Source organism: Hermetia illucens, chromosome 1, assembly GCF_905115235.1.
Source record: "Hermetia illucens chromosome 1, iHerIll2.2.curated.20191125, whole genome shotgun sequence".
Taxonomy (NCBI): Eukaryota; Metazoa; Arthropoda; class Insecta; order Diptera; family Stratiomyidae; genus Hermetia; species Hermetia illucens.
In genome coordinates this window covers 59,162,653-59,184,788 of record NC_051849.1, presented here as the reverse complement: position 1 = coordinate 59,184,788, position 22,136 = coordinate 59,162,653, and the positions used below count along the sequence as shown (strand labels likewise).

The window sequence follows — 22,136 nt, the reverse complement described above, 5'->3', positions numbered from 1 at the left end:
CTATTAGCCGATGGAGAACTGCATTATGAAATTGCTTTACGCAACCTGGATGAAGTGGCGTTTCACAACTGGTATCCTTTGTGATCAACGAAACTACGAACGTTTCAAATCTGAAATTTACCGCAATGCCGTCCGTCCTGCCGCCCTCTATGGTTCTGAGTGCTGGCCGACTATAAAATACAATGAACGGCGCCTTGCGGTAATGGAGACGATGTTACGTTGGACCAGTGGCGTGACACGTTTTGATCACATCTGAAATGAGGATATCCGCGACCGTTATGGCTGATGAAAAAGAAGAAGAATTATTGTATCGCCCTCGAAATCAATTGAATAATAAAATCAAATTTTATCAAAAAAAAAAAAAATGTTAGCCTAAGTGCTTTTCAGCCCACCCATATTCACATCCATATTTCTCTCCATGAATACTACTCTACCCAAATGTATGCAGTTTGAAAACTAACATTCTGCAGTTTTATTTTATAGCTATAAAGAAAATCGGGATGTCTGGAGTTCCTTATTAAGGCAGGCTTAGACTGGATACCGGTTGTTGCGCCGTTGATGATAATGATGATGATAAAGAAAATTCAAAAATGTTCATATACATGAATGTGGCAAACAATCCATGTGCTTTCCACACAAAAGTTTATTAGAGGAGATTTTATAAGTATACATTTCATTCTCATTATCTGTATTATCCTTTTCACTTTTCTCATATAAACTATTACACTACATGATATGTGATAAATATATCGTATTTACATAACATCTATTAAATAATATACATATAATTAAGTTATTCCTTTTTTTATCATTTCTTAAATCGAATATAGTTGTAAATTGTTTCTAAATTTTCTTTTTCAAATGGTATGTCCAGCATAGCCATGTTTTTGTAACTATAAAGTTAAGTTAAATCAAGAAAATTACCTATGAACCAAAACAGTTTAAATTAGTTAAGATTAGTCCTAAATTTGTTTCAGTTTCAGCTTTCTATGTTATGTAGTTTGAAACCTCTTCACAATATCCAACAATTCATACACATTTGATTACTCTTTATTAGTACGGAGTCCTTGGCGAGCCTGTTCCACAATTCATTTAGCACTGCAGCAGATTTTAGCTTTGTTATCTCTATTACGTTGTTTCAGGAAGGAAACGAAGGTAGTTAGTTCAAGTGCACAATTACGTGGATATACATCAATTTTTTTTTATTTTTATTTTTTTATTTATTTCATTTTGCGGTTTTTGAGGATTCTCTCATTTGGGCTATAAAGGGTCTGGTCCTTGGCAAGCGCTTGTACATATAACCGTTCAATGGAGATGGTTTCCGGTAAGGTTTATGGCATCAAAAGATCCTGAGTAGTAGTTTTGTGAAGGCTATTTGTTATTTTGCTATGGATTTTTTGGCATTCAGAGTAGTTTGCTTATTCTTAATATCGGCCAGCGTGTGAATTCCCTGTTCTTCGTACTTTTTCCATTGCGAATAGTTGTACTGCATGTGGTGAATTAGTTGGGGCATGTCTATGAAACCTGGAAGAGAGAGAGAAGAGGGTCTGAGCGTTCCTAAAAGCATTTTGACTGTTCGGTACTCACTGTCCCAAGCATGCATCATGTCCTGGATTATATACTCAATGAATCCTATCTGACTCTTTGATATACTGCACGTGGCGCGGTCGAACATTGGCATCACAATTGGGAGACTTCTCGCCTTTTCCTCGTCAGTCTGAGTGAAATACTCCTCAGCGATCCTGTAAATTCAAGGTACAATAATATAAAAACGTAAAGTCATCATGATTCATCTTGGAAACTTTTTTCAGTTTTAGGTCTTAAATTGGGACAAAACAATTTGGTGATCCATGTTCCACTTCATTAGGCGTGCAGTCTTCAGAGACGTAGTCGTCTCTAATTTTCTTTAATTAGCACCGACTACTGTTGACATTTTCATTTACCTGCGAGCCCATTCGACACAGTATGGAAGCGGTCTGGCTGGATTGCTAACATCAGCACATTTGATGAGCATGCGTCTGATCAGAATTTGATTATCGTCCTCACTCTGAGCGAGCTGCTGCAATGGTACCATTGGAATTTTCATTAGCACATCAGCGCTAAGAAATGATCTGAACAACGTAACTTACATCTCTTGGTTCATCGGTGCCAAATACGCTAACGAATTTAGCTAAATGTTCGAAGTGTCGAGTCATTTCAGTTGCCAAAATCATATCGATTATAACACTTCTGGCCACTTTGTATGTTTCCCTATCTAAATTTTTAAATATGTTGATTTTGTCATCGCCTGAAAAATTGATGGAAAGTTTTTTTTTAGGTTTTTATTTATTTTAATTGGTGACATTTGTGTGCTTTGTTAATTCTTTGATTTTAGATAGATTCAAATTAATAAATTCAAACATTTTATGAGCTACGACAAGTTTTAATATTACTTGTTCACTTAGTTAGAAGTCAGTACTTTAGAAGCATAAAAGTGTTTTTGATTTATTTATTTTCGTATAAACAACTCACCTAAAGTTAATTTGAACGTTGTTGCTGCATGATGGGATTCAAGCACGCATAGATCATTATAAAGAATAGCCAACGGACTATCAGAATTGCATAGGAATGCCGAGGAGCGGCCAGGGTGGTCAATGTCATGGGTTGCTGCTGCTATTAAGGCCGTTGCTTCGTCCATTCGGTCCATCGCTAAATTCTTTTCAGCTAATTGATGTAGAAAAACTCCAGTTGCCTAGAATATGGGTAAATAAATGTTATACTTTTGAAGTGGATTCAAATGGAAACCGAATAATATGATATATTAAAATTGAAAGTGTTGACACAAAATAGCTCACATAAATAAGTATTAAACCGGAAAAGAGTGCGTCAGGTATGATATATCATATATGCAGGCAGAAATAAATTACATACTATTATTAGCTGGCCACATCATGCACTTTCAAGTGATATATTCATTTTTGAATGTATTACGGCGCAAGAAATTTTAATAATAGTTCCCTTTCTTGTCTTTATTTTCGATACTCAGGGGGATTAAGTCGGATTGCACCAATGTCAGTAGTTTTTTTGGAAAGACAAACAACGTATCTATCTATCTAGGTCCCAGGGCGAAACGAGTATTGGTACCCAAGATGGAGCATAAAATCTGGGAAACGCCTGCTGAACCAACACCAACAGTTCTACTACCAAAGCCTCTCTCCACGTGGTAATCGCTGGGAGTTCTTTCTTTATGAAAAACTGCAGACGGAGAAGGATGACGGCGAGTCTCCCGTGCCTAAAAACGGGACAAAATCTACCAACTGGTCCGTCAGGTTGGGGGTTGGGTAGGGTTGACAACCCTACACGGAAAACCGATGTGACGAAGCCACGAAAGGAGCCTCGAATAGGATGGATCCCACAACGACGAACCCGGCAACGACAACGGATTAACGATTTGCGCATTTCCTCATGGAACGTGCGCTCCCTGTAACCGAATGTTGCTGAGCAGCTAGTCGATACCCTGTCCCAATATAAGGCTGATGTAACAGCGTTGCAAAAGATGCGATGGACAGGGACCGGTTTCCTGGAGAAGAGTTGCTACACCATATATTATAGCGGCCATCCAGTAACTCATGTGCTCGGAGTAGGTTTCTTAGTCAGCCAAAAAATGAAACCTGCTATTATCGGCTTTGAAAATATAAGCAAAAGGCTACGCATTCTGCGTTTGCGAGGCAAATTTAGAAATATAAGCCTCATAAACGTTCACGCCCCTACAGAAGAGACTGCAGAGTCGGGGAAGAATACCTTCTACGAGGCAGTTGAGCGGACCTTCGAAGCCTGTCCCAAGTATGATATCAAAATCATACTTGGAGATCAAGTAGGGACGGAGCCAGTATTCAGGCGATACGTCGGCTTCCATAGCTTACATAGAGATACCAATGATAACGGATTGCGCATCATCCAGTTAGCAGTATCACACGAAATGGTTGTTGGAAGTACCTGGTTTGCGTGGAAAGCGGTTCACAAACATACGTGGGCTTCTCCAGACGGAACCACTTTCAATCAAATTGACCACGTGCTGATTGAACGCCGCCGCACCTCAGTCTTGATGAATGTCAGAACATATAGGGGGGATAATATAGACTCGGGCCACTATCTCGTTGGCATGGTGCTCCGAGATCGAATTACGACGCCACATACAATCCCCTCCGACAATCAGGTGAGAATGAATACTGAAGCCATCCACAACACAGCCCTCCACGACACCTATAGGAGGGAAATGGATGCCGCAATAACTGCAGTCAACAGAGACCTTGGAGATGAAGCATTAACAAATGATCTTCACAACCACCTGAAGAACGTTATCATTGATACGGCCACAAAGATACTTGGCCTCAGTCGCAGTCGGAACGGCTGGTTTGACGATGAATGTAAGCTAGCAACCGAACGGAAGAATGCTGCATACCGTTTTACCAACAAGTCAGGATGAAACCTTATACACCTCGATGCTCATCCTGCCGAGAAAAAGAAGGACATCTGATTTCCGTGAGAATGGGCATATTGGAGCGATGGGTTGAGTACTTTGATGAGCTACTGAACAACCAGAACATCGGCGAGTTGGAGGTCCCGCCAACTGAAGACGATGGACAAATACTGTCACGACCAAGTGTAGAAGAAACAGTCCGTGCAATTTATCGGCTAAAAAATCATAAGTCGCCAGGAGCCAATGGAATTACAGCCGATTTAGTTAAATATGGAGGCGACCAGTTACCCCAAGTGGTTCATCAGCTTGTGCTCAAGGAATGGAACAGCGAATCAATGCCTGACGATTGGCAACGAGGCATTATCTGCCTCATACATAAAAAGGGAGATATCACACAGTGCACCAATTATACAGGTATCACGTTGCTGAGTACCATCTATAAGATATTCTCCGCTATCTTGCTAGGCCGGATAGTCCCATACGCCCAGAACATCATTGGCCCATACCAAAGAGGCTTCACTCCAGGCAAATCAGCAACAGAACAGATTTTCTCTCTGCATTGTCTGCGGCAAGCGATGGAAAAACTGTTGGAATGTGGACAACAGTTGCACCATCTGTTCATCGACTTTAAAGCCGCCTATGATAGCATAGCCAGGGTAAAACTGTAGACGGCCATGAGAGAATTCGGTATCCCGACGAAATTAATAAGACTGATTACGCTGACCCTGACCAATGTGCGAGGCCAGATAAAAACAGCAGGATCACTCTCAAGACCATTCGACGTCAACAACAGTTTACGACAAGGGGATGCTCTATCATGCCTCCTCTTTAACCTGGCTCTCGAGAAAGTGATCCGTGATGCTGAGGTAAATGCAAGAGGTACGATCCTCTTTAAGTCCATCCAACTACTGCCCTATGCTGACGATATCGACATCATGGGAAGAACCACCCGAGACGTACAAATTGCCTTCATCCAGATCGAGCAGGCGGCTATCGGCGCGAGATCTTGGGCTGCATATCAATGAAGGCAAGACAAAGTATATGGCGGGAACGTCAGCATCGAAAACCAACCAACCAACAACATCAAACCGCACTGGTCAAACGGGAAGAATAAAGATAGGAGACTACATGTTTGAGACCGTTGATAATTTCTATTATCTAGGGTCGAAAATCACAAAAGCTACGATGATGAAATCCACGCATGTTTGTTGCCATCCAACAGACCCTATTTCAGCTTACAAAAATTGTTCCGCTCGAAACGTCTAACCATAGAGTCAAAGTTCTTATTGTACAAGACAATGATCTTGCCAGTCCTCATGTATTTCTCGGAAACTGGGGTTCTTAGCAAGAAAAATTGCGAATTCTTGGCCGCGTTCGAGAGAAGAATCCTCCGAAGATTTTTGGCCCCCTACATGGGGATGGCCGATTCCGTAGCTTACATAACGACGAAATCTATGAGCGATGCCATGACCGTCAAGGTGTGGATAAAATCTGGCTCACTAGGTTACGGTGGGCGGGTCACTTAATCCGTATGGATGAGGATGATCCAGCCCGAAAGTCTATAAGGGCAATATCTATGGTACGAAAAGAAGATGAGGCAGACCCTGCTTAAGATGGATTGATGGCGTAGGTCAGGACGCCAGACAGCTTTTAGGGATATCGAATTGGTGGACCTCGGCGCAAAACCGGGATGTCTGCAGTTCCTTATTAAGGCTGGTCTAGACCGGTTGTAGTGCCGTGGATGATGACGATGATACATTGCTGAATCGATTTTTCCCGAAGTTCAAGTGGCGAATTTCTCCTGGCGAAAAATTGACAACAATAAATACAGATCATCATAGATTGCCAGATAGGCCTCATATGCTATGCATTTGGCTTGGCTGCTTTGGTTGGATTGACGAGGGCTATGATTGAATACCGAAATAGGACTTGCGGTTTAGATAGGCTACGGTTATGACAGTCACGTTGCAGAATCCACATTCTTTATAGACTGTGATCTTAACCTTTGTTTTGGGATGCATTTAGCCTCCTACTGACATCCGTTGGATGTCTTCTGAAGGTTGACGTCACTTTTTAGGCGTAAAATCTAAAAGAATTGTATCCTTGGGAGCGAGAAAAGTTAAATGGGTCTTGACAATCATTACCATAATTGCCAACTTACTGCCATGCCATTGTGTATGACATCTCTCAAGTCTTCCTTACATGTTCACGTAGCTACAAATGTGAAATCGGAACAGACTGATACCGAATTGAAGGCCGTTGAAGCATGAGCCGTTTATGATTACTTTTTCTATCCTTTTGAAGCGTGTGCTTACGTTTGTTAGCTATTCGAAATTACGAAATTACGGTTACGTTAGTATCTCAACCCATTGAAGTGCGGCTTCTTGGTTTAGACACGGTAACCGTTACAAAGTGCTATTTCTTAACAGTTTTCTTTTATGAAGTTTATAATTGTATATTCACATTTAAAAATAATATCAAAAGTTAACTCACCTGCATTACATCGGCTGCATGGGTACTATTGTGATACGAATTTTGGGCAAAGTAGTGAGCTTCCATAACGGCCAACCAGGTTTTGAATGTATTCTCATCCGTGTTGAAGGTGGCAAAGACATCGAAACGTCGAAACATTTCCATGCCAAGATAGAGTAAGGGTCGTTTTTCAGTGATTTCTTCTAATTTTAATATGTCAAAGTCCCAGTCTAGAGATTCTTCAAGCATTGCCATAATTTGAGAATTGGCCTGCAATTTTCGCAACCATCTTAATTTTTTGAAGGACTTTGCCTATTGATACTTACCTTCATTTTAGCTGGTAATATTCCAGAAGCTCGGCTGGTTGATACTCGCATAATTGAATCATTTGAACTACGTCTAGAGGAGTATAAATTTGTCGGCCCCTGCTGTTGAGAATGGTTAAATACTCTTCAATGTTTTTTTTTGTTTATTTTAAGATAACTATTTGTTTTCTTAGGATGAAGAAGTTACTGGCCGAACATTTATTTTGCTTCTCTCTCATACATCGGTAAAGATCCAAACTCACCGTTAGTAAAGCACCAATCAAATCAGTCGCTATAGGATCCTCAGTTTTAATCTCCTTCATTTGCGGGCTATACAATCCTTCTCGTTTTAAGAATTCTAAAACTTTATCTATCAGTCTAGCCTCTTCCTGTGAGCAGTTCTCTTGTACTTGTGAGAGAAGATTGACTACCTACAATAAGATAAAACAAAATCAATAATCATTGGGAACTATTTAAATCTTTGATCTGTACTTTTGTTATCGGAGCTTCTAATGGTAAAGATGTTAGTTTGGCGAGACTTGTTCTCCGAAGTCCATCTGACGCTACTGATCGAACATCGAAGCTGCCTCTTCGTATTGAATGTAATGAACCTCGAGGAGCTTCTTTAGGTTGCGGGAGAGATGCAATGAAATCGGCCTGTCCACCAGGAACATCGAAATTCAGTACATAGTGTGTTGGTGCTCTGGAAAGAATAAGAAATAAATGAATAAAAGATATTAATTAAACTAAAAGGGAAGGCAATCTGAAAATGTTATTGATAAATATAATGGAGGGAGTATAGAACCAAAATAAAATTCAGTGAGGTTGGAATAGGGACACGATCGTTCTGGAGCTGTGTATCGCGATCACATTCGTCCGTAGCGATCAAGAGAGCTCTCAGCACTTTATGTTCATCAGTTAGCTAGGTCTTATGACGTCCTTTAGGAACGTGGCCGGCAATTTCATCCGGATCAGTCTGTTTTGTTTGCCCCCCGTGCTCATTAATATTCTTTCCTGGACGACAGCTGGATCGCGGAAACGGTTCGTAATGAATATGGAGGGGGGGGGGTCCTATTTACTTATGAGTAGATGACTGTCCCTTTCAAGGCCGATGTCAGGATCCTAAATCTACTAAATGCTGAATCTACTGCTGATCGATTTGGTTAGATATTCGTTGCTGGCCAGTCATAAAGCAACTGCTCTTGCGGCAGGTCTTGTGTTTGAACAGTTTGCTGACGAGTATGAGGGGGTGAAAGTTGTAGAAATCTAAAACCTTTCAAATGAAGAGTCTACCTTGACATTCCGATCACCATCACAATGTCATCTATCCTGCATTGCATATAGCTGCCTTTTTCTTCTCTGGGGGGAATATCCGTTAGTACGTAGCACTGCACAATATTCATGCTAATTAATTTGGACCGGTCAGAAACCGGCTCGTGAATTATGAGAGCATGTTTTGTGGTAGCGGTCTGAAAAAATCTGCTACTACTTTACAAGAGTGGGATGATTGGTTTCCAGAGTCCCATCTTTCCGCATATAAATCTTCGAGTCAAGATGACATAATTCCAGTCATACTATAGAAGCATCAAAAAAAGGGTTGTACTGTGCTTTGTCGGGATTTATCGGAACTGCATCTCTTTGGGATACGTACAACACTTTTGGACACACGAGCACGTGGTTTCCATACACAAAGGACTTTTGACCAATCAGCCTTATCTCTTTCGCAGAGTGCGTTCTGGACATCCACTTAAGGACGCTTATGGAGGGAACACCCTTCTCCAAGTCTCAGCACTCCACGAGATAATTAGTACGGTTGACGCTACCGTACAAGCATTATACCCTAGCTGCCATCCTGAATATTCTGTTAGGGGAAAGTCGAGCCGCGTCCTTAAAAAAATCTTGTGCCTGGATATAGAGGGAGCATTCAACAACTTTAATACCGATGCCTTCAAGGAAGCCTTAACCAGTATAGAAGTGGAGGGATAGCTTCCGCAATAAATAATATCCATGTTAAAAACTAAGGCACTCCACTCTGATCTAGGAGGAAGTCAATCAACCAGCGTTGTGAACACAGGTGTGCTCTACGATGGTGTGTGGTGGCGTATGGCGACTACTTGGTGATATTGGTGTCAGGGATATTTCACTCCGCTATGAGTGAAATCATTGAAAGAGCGTTGGGAAAGATGAACTGGTATCCGACATCCAGTCATGATACTAACTATTCTGGAACCAGTGAGATTTGAACTGCGACCTTCTGATAGCCTAGCGCTCTAACCACAAGGCCATTCGGACATTTAGAGACACTTAGTTTGATTTTATTCCAGGTCTGAATGTCAAGTGTGACCATTGATATACCCTTGTTTTCGTACATCTTCTTCTTCAGCTTTTGTTGCGTTCAGAAACTGTAACATCTGGATGAAACGTCGTGTTGATTTTCTATATAGAATAACCTTCTGAGGTAGCAGCAAAATCGTTAGCCTTTCAAGCTGAAGTGAGAATTGTTGCGTACAGTATGGTGACTGGGAGCCTCTTTCCTAACAACTTAAGGAGAAGTTCGTTATATAGCTAATCTTGTAGGAACGTCTGAATAATAACGCTACACCTGAGTATACTTGGATTAGACAAGTTTTGTTGGTTTTTATTACGGACTGAAGAACAAAAAAGCAAATCAGACTATGTGATATTGTTCAAAAGAAGTTGACGTCGGCCTCGGAAAAACCATCATTTGTTGGCTTCAGACTTTCACTTGCATCTTGTGTTGGGTGGCTCTGCGCCCCACATATTGATCAAGCAACAGTTACAAACATTTGCTCCCAGTCCATTGTTGAAAAAACGTTTTTATATAGAACGGATTTTCTTTTGATGCTACGCAATCCATGGAAATAGTGTGTGCAATTCGTATGAGCATGAAGAATGTGAAGATTGCGGTTACGGAGGTCTCGAAGTTTCGCGTAAAGGTGTCTTTGGATCGACATCCAAGTCCACATACGAGTACACGTAACAATTACGCAATGATTAGGCTTGACGAGAGGGGGTGGAAAGGAGGTGATTCCAACTGGGCCCGGGGTTTTCTTGGGGTGTGTGAAAGAAATTTCAATGAAAAAAAGAGATAATAGGGGGTCCGCATAATTTTCACTTCATCCTTGTATACTTTGTACTCCGGGCCCTCGTACGATAGGTGACAACGCTCGGATTTCGTAAGTTCCACAACTGGTGTTCTTTGTGATCCACGTATAAACGGATCTGTCAAATCAAAGATTAACTTCAGCGGCGTTCCCGTTTTTGTCCTCTATGGTTGGAGTGCTGGCCGACTAGTAAAGACAATGAGCACCACCTCGCAGTAATGAAAACAAAGATGTTGCGTTGGACCAGTGACGGTGCAAGGCATGATCACATCCGAAATGAGAACATCCGTAATCGATTGAGGTTGTATTGATTGTGGAAAAAATGCGAGACAGGCAAAACGATCAAAAGGCCGACCGAAACAACGATGGCTGGATAGGAAGGGAAGAAGCGGAAATAAGTAATAAAAAATGATACAGAGATCGTAAGAAAGAAATCCGAAATACAACAATATTTGATAAGCTCCGGAGTTGATCAAGCCTTTAAAATGTCAGAAAACTTCAGGAGAAATATGTGCTTTCTGGAAGTTTTGACAAGGGTCGAAGCGTATTCATTTTCTTATATTGAAATAGCTTCTACAATAGTAACGTTCTTGTACTGTATTGCAGTTTGAATTTAATTGATTTAAATATGTGTGAACTGTTAAAAAAGCAAAGACTTACCGACCAATACAGGCTACAGGTACACCTCGAACATGCATGGCAATGCCATCATGTCCTTTTCGTTTCACCGTCAAAATTCCATCAAAGTCTCTCCGGTTTTTGAGTGAAGATAAATCCGATAAAAATATATCTGATAGCGGTCGACTAATTACTTCGTCCTAGGAGAATAAAAGAGATTTATTAATGAGTAAGAGATATCAATCAATCAGTTTTCACATTCTTAATTTTATTAATAGCTTTAAGGATGTTGGTCTCATGTTTACGATATTTTAAAAAAGTCCTCTGAGTCTTACCAGTCTCATATTCAGCAGACGTTCCGCTGACTTATTTGCATACTGTATTCTTAACAAATCATCGGTAATTATCAGCACTTCCTTGAGACGATGCAGTGCGGTGTAAAGAGCCTGTTGTGTCGACATGACATGCTGAGGCCGTACAATTGAATGTAGAACTTGTTTCAGTTCCGTACTACATACTGAAATATTTTGCGTTTCGACTATACACTGAAAGGACAGACAATTTCTTATATTAATATATAAAATTGATAGCGAAAATTAGACGTTCATCTTAAATAACTTACTCGATTGACGCCAGCGTCAAGTAATGCATTGAGGGAAGCTTCATCTTTTTCGAAAAAACTGGAAAGTACAAATTGAAATATTTGTATATTTGTCTTTAATAATATGAAAAAATAGCGAATAATTCTACAATATCTAACAACTTAGTGCGAGGATTAAGAAGTAGTTCTATTCAGTTCTACTCATACAGTTTTTTTGCCTTTGCTGGTCGGAGGTGTTTGTGAATGTAAGGGCGTCTCCTGACTGCAAAACTGCAAATAACGTGCAAATTCTTTATTAATGAAAGCCCTGCCAAAGTTTTTTCATCTAAAATCTAAGGAAGCCGAAAAAAGCAACATCATGCCCCTTCTTCGTACTGTGATTTGATAGCCGAATTTACTACCCGGATTTTGTTATGGGATATCTGGAGTACTTTATTAAGGTAGGGCTAGACCGGGCGCTGGTTATTGCGCCGTTGATGATGATAATGATATTTTGAAGAGCAATGCCGCGGCGAAACCCAAAAAGGAGAGTTGGTGCATCTAAAAAGTGGGACGTTTCTCTCCAAAAGATCCGTAATTTTTTTTGGTCTTATGATTTTTTGTAAAGATTTGCACTTGATATCAGGAATTCAAGTAATTCCGTTAGTGAATTTTTGTAACCTTATCCTTCAAAAAAAGTCTCCACATTGCAAAACCAGAGCCTCGACTATTCGTTTAACTTTTCGGTAGAATCACTGACTGGTCCTTAGTGAGGGGTGGTTTATCATTACAAACTTAAAGGCTATCGAGTTTTACAAATTATATGGTGGAGATAGCTAGATAGGGATAACTAAGAACATCTCGGCGCTAGGACAACCAGATATCAAGGTTGCTCTCCGTGCTATTTTTATTGTGGCGTACCTATTTTGGCCTAATGTGGTTGTAATTAGTCCCTTCAGGTTTCAATGTTGGGTGCCAAGTTGCCCTAGTATTATTTTTTAAAAGGGTTGTCAGTTGTCAAAAGTTCAGCCGTCTGAATATTCAGTAAGCTTTGCCATTTCATGATGAATCGTTTCACGGTTGCCGCATATGTCGAAAACAAGTCGGGAACCGAAAACTCAGCGCTTCAGGTATGAACAGTTTTGTTGATTTTTTTGTACAAATATATTTGGCGACACGATGTTTCCATTTGGATATGGCTCGTAGTGTATGTCCGTTGAATATACCGGATATTCAATTCGATGTTGTACTAACATTTTATCTTTTAAAGAGTAAAACTTTGACAGAAAGGAGGCAGCTTTGTCCTATTTTAACTTTCTTAATAATAGTAGGATTTTCACCAAACATTCTAGTATACTGTTTCAGATTAAAGCCGGATGTTGCAAGTTTAATGGATTTGCAATGAATTTAAGGGGGCTTGCAGGAAATTTTCAAAATATATTAATATATTGGATGTATAACTTAATTCGTGCCGTTTTTTTTCAAAATTTGAACGTTCATTTAAAGAAGATATGTACCATAGTATTATTGAAGGTATTTTCCATCTGAATCTATGACTTTTTCCCATCTCTCTGGCAATTTGTGGATTCCATCCCAAAAGAACTGCACCCGCTTGGCGACCAAGAATGAATTAAGCCAATTTTTGATATCCTGTTCTGATGTGAACCGTATTCCAGTGAGGGCGTTCTGCATCGATCGAAATAAATGGTAATCGGACGGGACAAAGTCTGGGCTATAGGCTGCTCTTTTCCAAATAGTATTTGACCGGTGTTGCCACATGAGGCGGAGCGTTGTCATGACGGCAAATTATGGACTCATGTCTGGTCGCATATTTCGGGCGTTTTTCGGCTATTGCTCTTTTCAAACGGATTAATTGTGTCCGGTAGCGCTTTCCATTGATTGTTTCCCCCTGGTTTTAGGAGCTCATAATACGGCACACCCTTCAGATCCCACCAAATACAGAGCATTACCTTCGCACCATGGATATTCGGCTTGGTTGGTCGGCTGGTTGACTGAGTTTTACATATGGTTTTGTGCGTGAATCCATTTTTCATCACCAGTAACAATCCGTTTCAAAAATAACTTTCTTTTGTGGCGTTCCAGCACCATTTCGGACATGCAAGATCGCCTTTCAACGTCTCTCGGCTTCAGTTCATGTTGCACCCAATTTCCTTGCTTGTGAATGTATCCGGCTGCTTTTAAACATTTTGAAATGGCTGCTTGAGTAACTCCCAAAGATCCTACGACCTCTTTTTGTGTTTGGCAACAAACTTCATCGAGTAATGTTTCCAATTCTTCATCTTCAAACTTTTTTGGGTGCCCAGGACGTTCTTCGTCTTCCAAGCCAAAATCGCCACTTTTAAATCGGCACGTTCGCTCAGTTAGAGTATGCTCACCATAAACTTCCACCAAAATACGATGACTTTCGGCAGCAGTTTTTTTATATTTAAGGTAATGAAGAAGAACTCCGCGCAAAAACATTTTTCCAGGCACAAAGTTCGACATATTTGAGTAAAACTAAATGCTGTTTACACTTCACACACTTTGAGGCCTAGATACTATGTGCATGGACCACCATAATGAAACAAACAGGAAGACAATTGCACGCCCATACCTTGCATAAGTACGCTGCGGACATCGTACGTCTACAGTGCAACATCTGACGAAGCAGCATATGTGATAGCAGGCATGGTCTCGATCGTCACCTCGGCGAACGAGGGTCGACACATATATAATCCAACATACGCAATCGGCGAATCCTATACCTATCGTCGACACTTGGTCCGAACTGGAGCAATATTGGAGAAGAGATAGGACGATTCCCTTAAAGGACGTTGGACTTATTAATTATCCCAAATGTCGCAAAGTGGATTAAAAGGCTCCATGGAGAGGTTAACTAGGACCAAATCCGATTCTTAAGTGGACACGAAGGGTATCACTTAAATCTTTACCGCTAGACATGTGATATGATTCAGGATGTGGAACACGTTGTTTTTAACTGTCCAAGATTTTCCGCACAAAGCGCGAGGGTGGAAATTGTCGCCGAAGTGCAGTTGTCACACGAGGATATCGTCGACCACATGGCATTACTGTGCAGGCAATTCGTCGAACCTTGGAAAAGTCGAAACTTGAGTACATTATTTCGACCTTAAGCCACCATACCGATACGAAGGAAGGCAAGCACGGGTGCTTCAGCATGCACTATCGAAGCAAACCCAGAAATGTAGATTCAGAGCCAAACAGTTAAAATGGGTACTATTTCCTAGAAAATTATGCGGGCGCAAAATTGAAGCCGGACGACCATAGATAACGCCGTGAGTTCGCTAACTGGGAACTGGAAATGTTGGCTTGGCACAAAAAATCATCTTCTCGGACGAGGTTTATTTTGTCTCATTGCCGACATTTGGAGCAGTTCCACCTGTCAACGCAACTGAAGTCGAGGAAGTAATAAAACGAATATAGTCGGGGAAAGCAACAGTACCTGGCGACATCGTATCCGAACTCTGAAAAGCGAAAAGCAGAGAAAAATAATGTGGCTCAGTGAATTCTTTAATCTGGTTATTGAGGAAGGTAGAACACCATCTGACTGGCAAGAAAGTATCACAGTTGCAATAGCGGAAAAAGGGAATCCAGCAGAATGTTCAAATTAACGTCCGATCACGTATTCGCAAAATCGTTGAAATAACCGTGAATCAAGCCAGATTTGTCAAGTACTGCGGAACTACTGACGCTATACACGCTGCGCGATTACTCATGGAGAAACGCAGTGAAAAGTTCGCCCTCATTACATTGCATTTCTGTATCTAGAGAAAGCGTTTGATCGTGTGCCACACGGACTCATCTGGTATGTTCTACGACAACACTTAGTACCGGAAAAGCTCGCGCGCTGGGTTCAATTGGTTTATCACGATCCGAAAAGTATAGTTCGAAGTGTGGAGGGTGCATCAAAACCGCTTCGTGTTTCTTTTGGTGTTCATCAATGAAGCGTCCTCTTATCACTCCTCTTTGTTCTTGTTATGGACACTTTCACACGGGCGCTTTATGCAGATAATGTTTTCCTATCGACTAACATCAAAAATTATCCCGAGCAACTTGTCCAAAAATGGACTGATCGCCGCATGCAACACGGTCTAAAATTTAATCTAAATTAAACTGAATTGATTCCCATTAAAAAGGCCCAATCACTGGCAGCCAAATATCTCGGGTCAATGCTATCAGCCAATGCAGAACTGCGTTATTCGTGTTTAACGAAGCATCAATATATCTACAAAGATTGACAGTTTGGTACGGTTTAAGGTATGGCGGACCTTATTTCTTTCGAAATATTGAAGTGTTCGAGGCCAACATTCGAGACGCTTTGGTTCGAGTCATCAAAAAGCAAACTGTTCGCTTGATTCACTGACTGTGGTGGCCATTATTCCATAATTTCAATAAAAAGCAGAATTAATTTGATATCTGACACCGTTGTTGTTTTATTTAAAAAAAGTCGATCGTTCTTCTTTGATCACCATTTACATGCAAGTACTCTGATGAATTCGTCAATAATATTAGTTTTGAAGCATTGTGTACAATTGAATTAAGCATGTAAGAAAGTGACAAAACCTTTAATACCTGAAGCGAGGAGTTCTCCGTTTCTGATTTGTTTATATTCCAACTTCTTAACATTATTTCATCTGTGGCCTTTGCCGCAAAACCTCACTGCAAGTTATTTGAAACTATGAGAATCGGGATGGTCTTCCGGTATAAGCACACTGAAAATCGCCCTTAAAATTCCCATTGGAACCGAGGATAATCATAAAAAAAAAGTTTGTGTTTTTTAGCAAAATATGGTAGTAGATTAAAGAAAACTCCAATCGTTGTCACTTGTTAATAGTGGAGAAGTGGGATAGTACTACGGGGAAGGATAAAGGAGAGTGGCAGAATTGAGGTTGGTCGGGTATGGTAAGGAATACCTTGATCGTGGAATGCATTTTGAGTGGGAATTGCGGTCGGTGCAGACACGGTTATCACTACTGTAATTCGTAACTCTGTAATTCGAAATATACCGATAGTCACTGATCTTTTTGCTATTTTATTGTTGTGATGCTCATGTTAATTCTGTTTGAACGATTGGAAGCTTTTGTCCACGTCAGGACGGCTCAAACTAATGGAAAGTATGTATTAAATATTTTTGTGGACTGCGGAATTACAGTTGCACCTGGTACCTAAGCTGCCTTGTCTAAAATCTGGAAGTGTAGTTATCTCACTACCAAAGTCAAGTAAAGATTGTTCTGTGCTAGTGAAACAATAAAGCTTACAATTTTGAAGTCGTTGAAAATTTCTCCTATCTAGGGTCGAACATCACAACCGATAACACCTATTACGCACGGTTGTTGGCTGCCAACAGAGCCTATTTCAGCTTACAAAAACTGTTTCGCTCGAAGCGGCTCACCATAGGATCAAAGCTCTTACTGTACAAGACTATGATCTTGCCAGTCCTTACGTATTCTTCGGAAACCTGGGTTCTTAACAAAAAAAAATTGCGAACTCTTGACCGCGTTCGAGAGAAGAATCTTCCGAAGAATTTTTGCCCCCTACATGAGAATGGATGATTCCGTGGCCTACATAACGATGAAATCTATAAGCGATACCACGACCGTCTGGTTATGGATAAAATTCGGCTCAATAGGTTGCGGTGGGCGGGTCACTTAATCCGTATGAATGAGGATGTTCTAGTCCGGAAAGTCTATGAGGGCAATATCTATGGTAGAAAAAAAAAGACAAGGCAGACCCTGTCTGAGATGGAGCGATGGCGTAGGTCAGGACGCCAAACAGCTTTTGGGGATATCGAATTGATGGACGTCGGGGCAAAACCGGAGTATCTGGAGTTCCTTATTAAGGCAGGCCTAGATCGGATACCGGTTGTAGCAGCTCATGAAAAGTGACCACCACTGTCATTTGAAAGCTCGAAGCCTTCGTGAACACCTGTTTGCGTCGTATTATCGGAGTAAGCTCACCTGTTACTATTTCAAACAAAGAACTTGGTCGGCGCACAGGCTCACCCGTGGGTGATGTTATCGGCAGGCGGAAATGGCAGGGGATTGGTCATTCATTAAGGCGAGGCGATAATTGCATTGCTGGTTACACTATGCAGTGGAAACTACTCTCTCAAGATGGCCAACGAATGGGTCATGATACAGAACAGTAGAGGAGGAATGCATGCGTCTTGGGAAGTCCTGGGGAGAGTTGAAGCGCCTTTCAACGAACTGCGAACGATGGCGCGTAGGTATAGTTGACGCGCTATACCCCACAGGGGGTGAATAGCAATCATATATATTACCTCATGAGATGTTATGCTGCCTTTTCTTGACTTTGGCATAGGTACGACGCAGCAGGGGTCTAAAATCGAGCGGAGCAAAATTTCGTTATCAACGAGAAAGAGTTGTTAGCCATGTGTTGGGTCTTACATTCTCTAAAAAATTTCCTTTATGGCTTGCAAAATATCTTCACCGACTAAAAGTCCTTAACTTATTTTCTAAGTAATAAGGATAGCAACTTATTCCATATTGAAAGAGCATAACTTTGAATTAAAATACAAGCCTGGAAAAACTAATAGGCTAGGACACGCACTATCTAGACTGCCAGAAAAAGTGATGTTAACCGCTAGCACTACTAGTGATGACAGTTTCTCTTATACTCTTAACTAAGCGCGGAATTTTCTATAAATGCTTTCCAACAAATTCGGGACTAAACAAGATACCGATTACAAAACCATTTTCCAACTACATAGAGCACATGCTCATCGAGCCTGAGCATAACTCAGAAAAACTATTCTTAACTTAAAGATTGCTTAAACTCGCTGTCATAAATTGTATTAAAGCTACTGAACTAGTTATCGGTACTATCCAAGAATTGTGTAAGCAGTACTATAGAAATTACAAACATTCCAGAAATGAAGTTGCGGCTGGAGAAAAGGCTGTAACTGTTGGTGTTATTATTATACATACTATACGCCAAGCCATGAAGCGTATTTGGAGTTCAAACCGTTTTTAAGTGTGAGAGGTCGTGATTCTTCAGTTGAGTGATGTTGGTCCACGTCAAAGGATGGCATATGGTGGTGAACCCATTAGGAACTGCGACGGTAGATGAATATGCTATAAGCTGTGAGATATTCGGATGGGGTGCTGGTAGCTATGTCGGACTTAAGGTAGTTCAGCTGTGGGGAATTTGTTGGAATCATGTCTTGAAGTGCTTTTGGCGAGCCTTGTTACTGTTTGGGTCTGATGGCTTAGGATGATAAGGTTGGTTTCATATAAAAACACTATATGCAGATTGCGCTCATCTAGAAACAGTTCAAGTTCATATTTGCGAGTTAACTGTTCGACCCGTTGGCAGTTTTTGCTTGCTTATCTTTCCATTTGACAGGACGCCGTTATCGGTTTTGCCTGAAAAGGCATGACATTGGATGGCTACAGGAAATAATTAGATAATTTGAGTTTCACTACAGTGTTCCTGCGATACATAAAAGCTTATTTAGTTATTCTCTGTGACTATCCCATTGATTGCGAGCTATTTTGATATTCTCATCTTTGATTAGGACTTTGGAAGGTTTTTACAGAAAAGTTGAGATGACTCCTTTCTGGCAATGATGGAATGGCACCCAACCAAATTGGTGAGTAATATCCCACAAACCATATTTTAGTTGCGATGGATTTTGCATAATTCAAGTTGAATGATTAATTTCAATATTCCTCAACTCCTAGTGCTTGTGGAGTTTCAGTCAACCAACCACTATCTCTCTTCGTGGAATTGAATGATATTCATCATCATGTTCCAAAAATCGCTATTATCTCAGTTCATGTTTCATGCTAATGATTTCCTCGCATAAATTTGTATTAGATACACATCCTAATTAATGGAAATGGCTGTTATATTCTATTTCAAGATCTTGATAATAAATTACGGAAAATTGTTTAGTAAATTTACAGTAGAGCTTTGAAGGTCTTTAGGACCCTACTCAACAAAAAACGTCCCACTCTTTATCTCTGAATTCTCGTCCCTCTTTCTGAGGGTATTATTTCAAACCGAATTAATGTGAAGTTCTTTAAAATAAATTTCCATTATTTATTCTAGTCCATAAAGATGGTCTCGTATTCTTAGTCGCGTTTATGAAATCATTTTTGTTTTAGAAATAAGAATCTATGTGCGACCCGTGCAAATTTTTAAAGTGGGGATAAAATAGATGAAGCTCAGAGAGTGCTAACTCTAACAGTTTAGGGATTTCTTCAGAGATTAAAATTCTAAGGGTTTGTTTGTGCAAATCATTTCCGCTTTTATATTAGGTGTTAAGGTTAATTTCATGCTTTAAGGATTTTTTTTCGTAGCACGATGAGGAGTTATATTGAATTCATTTGGAATTAGGGCTGGGGATGGACATACATAATTGAAGAATGAAAATTGATCACAGAGATGAAAATAAACTACTATAAATAGGTATATTTATTATACCAGCTCCTTCCTATGTTAAAACTTTCTGCAAGATACAAATGCAGTTTTGATTATGCCTTTAAAAAAATAATAGCAACTTATTTTAGTTAATGAAAACTTTTCGAGACGTTTCACCATAGGGTCAAAGCTGCCAGTGTATATGACAATGATTTTGCCAGTCCTCATTTGTTCTTCAGACACTTGGGTTCTTAACAATAAAAATTGCCAATTATGATAAGCAGATTTGCCAAAACTAGGGACAGTAAAGGCAGTGCTAACTAGCCATAGTAGGGACCCTTGAATATACAGGGTGCGGCAGCATAACTTCCTTTTTTCAAAACTCAATAAAAACTATTGTATGCATCGGAAAATATTTATTTATTTTTTATAATGTAGGTACATGTCTAAAGTTTTTATTTACATTGTTTTGAAGATCAAATCTGTTAGGTGACGCCCCCATTCTCCATACATTGCGTAAACCGATTTCTGGCGTTTGTCATGACTCTTGTTAGCATAGCAGGTGTTATGTTGGCAATTTCTTCTTGGACGTTGGTCTTCAAATTTTGTAGGCTTCTTGGACGGTTCACATAAACACGGGATTTCAAAAAACCCCATAGAAAAAAATCACAAGGGGACAGATCGGGAGAGCGTGCCGGCCATTCCAAATCGCCTCTAATTGAGATAAGTCGCTCTGGAAAGTGAGTTGAGGGAACTCAAAACGGCCATCGATGCTCTTGAAGTGTGTGCTGTTGCACCGTCTTGTTGGAATCAAGTGTCTCCCAATCCAAATTTTCTAGCCGTGGGAAAAAAAATTCTGTAGCATGTTTACATACCGGTCCGAATTCACTGTCACTGTAACCTCATTTTCCTCAAAAAACCAGGGACCAATAATTCCAGCTGAGGAAATTGCACACCACACTGTGACTTTGGGTGAATGCAAAGGCTTTTGATGCAATTCTCGAGGGTTGGTTTCAGCCCAATAGCGCATGTTTTGTTTGTTAACCAACCCACACAAATGAAAATGGGCTTCATCGCTAAAAAAAACAATAGTACCCTCGGGAACGACATCAAGAAGAAGCTCACATGCGTTCATTCGAGAATTGAAATTGAAAGTTGCTGCACTATCGCCATCTTATAGGGATGAAAATGAAGATCATCATGAAGAATTCTTCTCACAGAACGATCGGATAGTCCAAGGGCAGATGCGTGTTAGCGCGCAGAACGCCGTGGCGATCGCAACATTGACGCTCTCACTGCTTCAATGTTCTCAGGTGATCTTACGGGCCGAGGGACTCCAGTTCTTCCTTTTGTCGCACTTGCAGTTTGTCTGAATGTAGCGACCCATGTAACAATTGATTTGCGGTCTGGGACGGGAGCCAACGGGGCTAAATTAAAGCGATTCCGAAATGCACGCTGTGTTGCAATATCCGAACATCCGCTTGAAAAGTAAACCTCAACGATAAAGGCACGCTCCACACTATTTCAACGCATGATGGCGACTGAACCATGCCGGGACAAAACTTTACCGTATCCCCTCTTGAACGAGACCACTAGCGCTCCGCTATGACATCAACTAACTGAGTGGCGCGCATTTTAAAAAAGGAAGTTATGCTGCCGCACCCTGTATATCGCCCATACTATTTATTCCATGCTTTCGTATTGGACCCGCTGGAGAGTGTGCAGGGCAGGCTAGGTCCAGGGTGGTTGTCGAGTATATTCTGGGCGGCAAAGGGAAACAGAGGGAATATATCCCTCGGTTTAGTTCCTCCCAGGTGATCCGCGTGTATCCTGTATTAGAATGTGAGCATCAGTTATCCAGGGACTTTCTTGGTGTGACGCTTGAGGCCGTGAAGGCCAAGATTGACCCATACACCGAGATGTATAGAAGATCGGTTGCTCGCACGTGGTTGCTGTCTTCATGGATGGGACAAGCTCGTCCAATCCACCTTCAAGAAACGAGAATGTCCGTGAGTGACTGGGTGGGGGTCGGAGAGGAGGAATCCCAGGCGAACAGTCAATTATTCCTACTGTACATACGTAAATGGAAGCAACCGGAAAGGAGACTACAAAGTACGCTTCGGAGTAAGAAAAGCAAAAGAGAAAGTGTTCCG

General features: G+C 40.8%; 1 protein-coding gene across 7 annotated transcripts in view; it reads right to left on the bottom strand.

Moving 5' to 3' along the window:
• Window positions 1–602: 602 nt before the first annotated feature.
• The window catches only part of LOC119652275 (high affinity cAMP-specific and IBMX-insensitive 3',5'-cyclic phosphodiesterase 8), a 485,640-nt gene continuing 464,106 nt past the window's right edge, over window positions 603–22,136 (bottom strand). For 4 of the 7 annotated variants that reach the window (XM_038056299.1, XM_038056307.1, XM_038056318.1 and 1 more), the window contains 12 exons: window positions 11,602–11,659; window positions 11,315–11,524; window positions 11,022–11,179; window positions 7,729–7,939; window positions 7,500–7,667; window positions 7,258–7,359; window positions 6,953–7,201; window positions 2,512–2,731; window positions 2,130–2,287; window positions 1,944–2,059; window positions 1,588–1,742; window positions 603–1,524 (listed from right to left, as the gene is read on the bottom strand). In XM_038056299.1, coding sequence (XP_037912227.1) covers window positions 1,379–1,524; window positions 1,588–1,742; window positions 1,944–2,059; window positions 2,130–2,287; window positions 2,512–2,731; window positions 6,953–7,201; window positions 7,258–7,359; window positions 7,500–7,667; window positions 7,729–7,939; window positions 11,022–11,179; window positions 11,315–11,524; window positions 11,602–11,659 — 1,951 coding nt within the window. In that variant the 3' untranslated portion in view covers window positions 603–1,378. The remainder of the gene's footprint in view (window positions 1,525–1,587; window positions 1,743–1,943; window positions 2,060–2,129; window positions 2,288–2,511; window positions 2,732–6,952; window positions 7,202–7,257; window positions 7,360–7,499; window positions 7,668–7,728; window positions 7,940–11,021; window positions 11,180–11,314; window positions 11,525–11,601; window positions 11,660–22,136) is intronic. The other 3 variants (XM_038056284.1, XM_038056277.1, XM_038056292.1) reach the window with 3 other exon arrangements.